Source organism: Arctopsyche grandis, chromosome 6, assembly GCF_051622035.1.
Source record: "Arctopsyche grandis isolate Sample6627 chromosome 6, ASM5162203v2, whole genome shotgun sequence".
NCBI classification, from domain to species: domain Eukaryota; kingdom Metazoa; phylum Arthropoda; class Insecta; order Trichoptera; family Hydropsychidae; genus Arctopsyche; species Arctopsyche grandis.
This window is the reverse complement of record NC_135360.1, coordinates 9,936,728-9,943,498: the sequence shown is the minus strand read 5'-3', so window position 1 is coordinate 9,943,498 and position 6,771 is coordinate 9,936,728. Positions and strand designations below refer to the sequence as shown.

Sequence of the window (6,771 nt, the reverse complement as noted above, 5' to 3'; positions counted from 1 at the left end):
TTACATTTCTATGGTATCACCCCTGAAATTGTATGTAGAATACAAGCAGTCACCATGAAACTTCTAAAAACTGTCAAACTACGATGTTAATTGAATAATATGTTACTTAAATGATTAATTTACTTATAAAAGTGTATCCCATGTTGTTTATTGTGTTTTTGAATGCATTGTGCAATTTATAACGATGCACTTGCCCATCTTGCGAGCAAAATTAACTAACAATCGGACATAAGTCCGATTGTTATCCGATCATTCATCTGGCGTGCAAGCTCCACCGTCAACACACTAATTTTAACAATTTCTATGTTTGACTTATTTAATATTAATGCTATACAAGCTAGAGTAATTATTGCAAATTTGTTTTTCGATGATTAATTTTATTGAAAATTTACGATTGTGATTATGAATTTTTATTTTGATGTATTTATTTTGTCTTTTTGTTTTTTGTTATATATTATATTTTTTTTATTATTTCATAATTTTTATCATATTATTATTCTTATTATTTTGATATTTTTATTATACTGTTATTTCTATTTTTTTTTTCTTTTTGTTTTCTTTAACTATCTTACTCTATTATCATTTTTGTTTCTTATTTTAAATGTTTGAGCTTTTCTTTTTTTTACCTATATGTGAAAATTATTAATGGTTTACTTAACATAATTATATTTTTTTACTATCAATCTATGTAACTTAATAAACTGTAAATTTTCCAAATAAATAAGTCGAGCACCAAGCATCAAATACGACTGCCGGGCAAATTATTATGAAATGTCCACAGACCTTTGCCACTTGACAACAATATGAAGCCTAAAGCCACTTCTATTATTATAAAATTTCTCTGCATATAGTTATCAAATTCACTTTTTTTTTTCATTTGGTATAACGGTAATGGGTAAAAATTTATTTACCGTTCACCGGTAAATGAAATTCGACAGTAAATTGCAATCCCTACTTGTTGGAACGTTCTTACCGCAGCTAGTGTTTTGCTTCTCTTTCTATTCATATTGAGTGCGAAAGTTAAAGCGAGAGATATAGCTGGGAGCGATTTCACCGCAAGCCTGTTTGTAAGAGCGTTTGTATTACCGACTTTTATCTCGCTCAAACTATAGGCATTGAATGCAGTTAAAGAGAGAAAAAAGACAGCGTCGTGGCAACGCTGCTGAATTGACGCGAGCGTTTTTAGGCTTGTGTCATCGCGTTACAACCGCTTTAATCCATTTCTGAAGACAAATTTTCTACAAAACGTTTTACATCATTCGTCATTATGTTTGACGCTGAAAAATTTATCACCGAAGTTCAAAAAAGACCGTCTACTTGGGATTCTCGTTCACGTGACTACAATTCTAATAGGGAGAAAAAGTCCAAGGATTGGAAAGACATCGCTGAAATCATGTATCCCCAGTGGGCCACCATGTCTTCTGAAGATAAACAAATTAAAGGTATATACGTATATATGTATGTACGTTAAAGTGACCATTTTTTCCAAATTCAAAACCAGAACATTTTTTTTCAAAAACATTTCTATAAACTTTAATTATTTAAAACGAAGATTAAAGAACCATGGATGCACATTTATGAAAAAATGAATTAATTTTCTTGACTTCTCTTATAAAATTCTACACAAGGGTGGTTAATATTATGCTAAGTGATAAGCAAACATTTTAAGGTTTCAACATTCAATTTCGTTTAATCACTGGACTGTGTATTGTTCATCAAAGTAAAAAATCCTTCGATTGGTGCATTTGTTCCCGATAAATGGAAACAACATTTGACTAATTTTCCAATATTTTTGTAGAAGACATAATTTTCACTGAAGAATTTGTGTATTTATCCATCTATTAGATAAAAAAATTCTATTACATAAAAAAGTGTACTGATTTTATCTCACGACTTACCAGGACAGATACCCAAAAAATCAGTACGAATGGTCACCTTAATATACGTTATGTTTACAAATTCACTATTTGTAAATTTGTACAGGCAACAAATCTTCGAATTGATTTCTTGTTTCAATCAAGAACCCTTGAACAGCATGAAACACTATTTACTTAAAAATTATTTCTCTTACAGACAAACAATTGATGAACAAATGTATAATTTTAATAGACGAAAAAATAATGTCAGAAAACCTTATATTTATTCTGAGCTTTTAAGTTTTCCCAATATATGTATGTAATCTGCTAGAGTAGCATATTACATACATACCAAATTATAAGAACGATTTGTATTATTTTTATTCTTAGTATTCGTATGGGAATATTAAAGACTAATAATGTTTTAAATATATGTAATTTTGTTTGAAGGAAAGGAACTGATGGCCAAATGGAAAAATATAAAAGACAATTTTAGAAGACAACTCAAGGAAAATAACACGGGCATTACAGTGAAGAGAAAGAGGCCGTATATATATTACGAACTTCTACAATTTCTTCGTCCCGTTATCGAGGAAGGTAATTCATCTAACGGTCAACCTTGGGACAACGAGGATATAGACACCGATGCCCGAGAAGAAAATGTAACCAACGATTTGATCTCCGGAACGTCGGCAGACGTAACAACAGTGGTAAACCGACCAACGAAACAGAGACGAAAAAGAAAATTTAACAACACAGGAAAAGCAGTAAAATCCACAGACAATCAAGAAAAGCCACCAGAAGACGAAGACAAAATGTTCTTCCTATCGCTTGTCTCGCTGACGAAACACATGCCGATTCACGCAAAGTTAAAAACCAGAATTGAGATAATGACTGTGATTCAAAAGAACTTGTATCAAGATTTGTCAACGTCGCTATTTGCAGCCAACAATTGTCCAACGGGTCCTTTGGATTTGTTATCTTACAGCCAACGGATAGAGGAAGCTCTGAGACATCAGCATCCGTCAACGTCGTATGAGACGGATATATCCAAGAGAAAATTACCCAACCAGCCTGTAGAACCACAATCCCCATCCAGCGATTCGAATAATACTGACGAGAGTGAAATCGTCTTTGAATGACACCAATGGCTAATTAAAAAAATGGATTTTGTATGAATAATACAGTTTCACCTACCATTAGACATCAGTGTGCTTTGGATCACACTTATAGTGTTGGTGTACTGGAATTATAAATGGGTCAATTGACCATCTTGGAACGACTCGAAGATACAACTAGATACAGTCTTCAGGACTGGATATTGCACATCTTTGATACACAGTTTCATGCATGATAATTGTAGAGATATTTCAGTATCAGAAGGGGTTAACTGCAGATTTTATTTACCGGAGTATAAGCTCAGAGTCTAATTTCTGTTGTATGATCATCTTTAAAACTGAAACCAAACTGATTTATGAAGACTTGGATAACTCAACTGAATCTTTGCCTCACAGCAAGTTATACAAAACTTTTGTAATACACAAAAAGTCGCGACTTCTGATTCTTCTAAACCCAAGTTTTTCATTCTTTATAAAGACCTTTTAAAGATGGCTTCTCATAGAGACCGTTGAAAAGAATGATTTAAAAAATGATTAATGAAAAAATGATTGCGGTAACCAATGGTAGAATTTTTGCCTTTTCTACGACATAGTCGTCTTCAGCCAAGATTCAGATAACTGAAAATCTTAATATCAACTGGTATAAGACGACGAATACTTACTGCACGTGTCAGCACAGCAGTTGGGAAGTTATGTGCTATATATGTAACCGCTGAGAGGTCCTGGTTTGAAAAGATTTTATTTGGTGTAAATCTGACGTGCTGCTTGTTAGACTTGGATGTTTTTGACTCCAAGTCCATAGTTTCCTGTCAGAGTTTGCCCATTTATCTGATTTCATTGTTGAAACGGTTCCTCAACAATATTGGCAACCAACTTACCTATTTAAATATAATTTCTAATTTATTATCTATAAATTTATATACGTTGAAAATCATAGGTGTCGCTTTGAGGCAACCTGTGATGGCAAATTATAATATTTTTAAAAAAAAATACTAACCAACGCCGATCGGCGTTTCCCCAACAAGTACATGGGCCTTAAATACGCAGATAGACGTTGTATTTTGAGTGTAAAAAATAAACAAGAATCCTACCCGCTAAGCCTTTCCAGGTAGCATTGAACATGGGTCGTGTAATCCGTGTCAATGTTTATAAAGACTGGTTTATGCCGGAATTTCTGAATTTATAACCATAGCAGAATTTCTCGGTGGAAATCCCTAACTGCCAAGTATTTTAGATTGTTACTTGGCATTTAGATTGTAAGCATTACATTTTAAGCACAACAAAGAAGATGGAACTAGTTTTGGAAAAATACATTCATTAATAGACTTCATTTGATTGATTTATATTGTTGCAAGATATATTAGAGAGTCTAAACACACCTTTACAAAACTCGAAATCCTCGGCGGCAGTTATCTAGGGTTTGTTTGGATTAACTACAATTTTTATACCTGCTTTCTATTGGATTTCTAAATAATTCTAGTTGAAAATGTTGGCGAAATTTTCAGCGTGGCGGGCTTTCAACAGAAAAGACATCAGCGCTCAAAGGGGTAAACGTTCACCAAGAAATGCATTCATCGGGAGCATGAAAAGAAATAAAAAACAGAACAGATGTATATTTAAAAAGAAATTTATTGTTATTTTTTCATGTTGAGTTTTAAAATCGTATTTTGCATTACGAAACGTTACACCAATTTGACACTATGTTAGAAAATGTACTTTTAGTATTTTCATTATTGTATTTTTTATTCTTCTTTTGACACAATGTGCTGGTACAAAATAAACGTTCTACATTTTCAGTTATTATTATTATTGTTGTAGATTCACCTATTACAAAGATTTTTCTTTTTTTTTTTTAATTAATTTGTCAATAAATCTAAATATGATTCTACTTTCATTTAGGCCACTTTATTACTTTGTTTGTTAAAAAATAGAAATGGTATAGGTAGTTTATAAAAAACAAACCTAATTACTATACATCTAAATTCTATCCATTGTCATTTGATTGCAAAATATAACTGTTTCGATAATAATAATATTTGTTATATTTTTTTTATACAAGAAAACGAATCAATTGAATATACACAATATAATAATAAAATAATGCAATTGTACGATATACATAATTCATAATTCAACATACGAAACATATTAGACGATTTTTCATTTGACCACGTTTTTATTTCGGAGCGGGGCTGGAGACGTGTAGACGTTTGATCATTGCGAAAATACAAAATATGACCTATTTCTACGTTCGGTCGAGTTTAACAGACAGTACGCTGCGTCTAAATTGCACAAATGATATTTTATATCAACAATGTTTCGACAAGCCCGAAGCTACATACATTGACAGATAACAAACAGCATACCGAATGTTAAAAAAAAAAGCTTGTAAAAATACATTCGACCGCTACTATATATTTTCTCGATATTCATAATAGGTATTTGATATAAATTTTTTTTCGTTTTTAATTTGTGGAATATTTGTATGAATTGATTTTGAAAACAAAACAAAAAAAAACTAATTACATTATAAATAACGTATATTACAAATTCATACGTACGAATGTAAATATTCGCATATCTACACGTGTTTGGTACGTAAATAATATATGACACAATTCTGATATATATTTTTTCTCTTTTTCATTCGCAAATTAAGATTCCAAAGTCGAGAAGACATCGAAAATAAATTGTCTAATAGAACGCTATTTTTTTATTATTTTTTTTTTAGCATTTAGTAAAATCTTAAATAAATTATTATGCAATGTTGAAATTCATGCAAATGTGAAAAATGTACGTTTGATTGTTTACATGGAAATGTCGGCGAATCTATGTATATTATGTATTATCATTCTTATAAAATGTGCATACTGGAAGTATTATGATGTTGAAATGAAATTATTACATTACGTTAAAAATACAGTCGTAAACAGCCTTACAACAATGGAGTTTCATAATAGATTGAATGTGTACAGTTAAAATATATTACGAATGTGAAATTTATTGTACGATTTATATAAATACATTTATATTATAAATGCAATGGATGATTTTGATGATTATGAATATAAATACAAAAATAAAAACAAATGTGAGGATCGCTCGAGCGGCGGAAGAAACTTATGTACATAAATTCAAACCATTCATAACGGAATACATTTATATATCTCGCACTAAGGAAATTTCTATTAGAAATTAAGATTTACTAAATAGACTAGTATATGTTCGTAATTATAGATGACTTCAACTAATTGGTCTCTCATTTCCATCATACTTCTTACCTATCATTTTTTTTTATTTATTTATTTTCAGCCTTCGAACGAACGATTCAGTTTTGATGTCGAACGTCGATTCGTCGGCAGTGAATTTGGTTAATTTCAGTCGCGTTTGTACATCACATTTTTAAAAAATTTTGTTCGTCGACGACGCAAAACACCGTACGAAGTTTCACCCACATAAATACTAATTCACATTCGCATACAGTTCATCAGACAAATTGGAATGTGTCACGTAGTTCCAATTCAATTAATCTCAAACATCAAGTCCAAAAAACAACAAAATAGCAGTGAGAATATACAATACGAGAACATTCACTATGAATGTTGCAATATGGAAAAAGCTGCGATCAATGTTTAAACATCTATGTAACGTAATTATAACTTTCAAAATGAATGTTAGTACAAAATAATAATAGTAAAAAAAAAAAATTAGGACAAAATATTAATACTGTATTAACATTAGTATTAACTAAATATGCACCTCAATAAAAGATTTTAAAAAAATGTAGGAGGGGGGGA

The 6,771-nt window shown here is 30.9% G+C and overlaps 1 protein-coding gene across 1 annotated transcript; it reads left to right on the top strand.

The window, feature by feature from the left end:
* Window positions 1-1,158: 1,158 nt before the first annotated feature.
* Window positions 1,159-4,999, top strand: LOC143913693 (uncharacterized). The gene is made up of 2 exons (XM_077433657.1): window positions 1,159-1,442; window positions 2,307-4,999. Exons 1-2 carry the CDS (start codon window positions 1,268-1,270, stop codon window positions 2,996-2,998), a joined length of 867 nt encoding a protein of 288 aa, XP_077289783.1. The 5' UTR covers window positions 1,159-1,267; the 3' UTR covers window positions 2,999-4,999.
* Window positions 5,000-6,771: the final 1,772 nt, after the last annotated feature.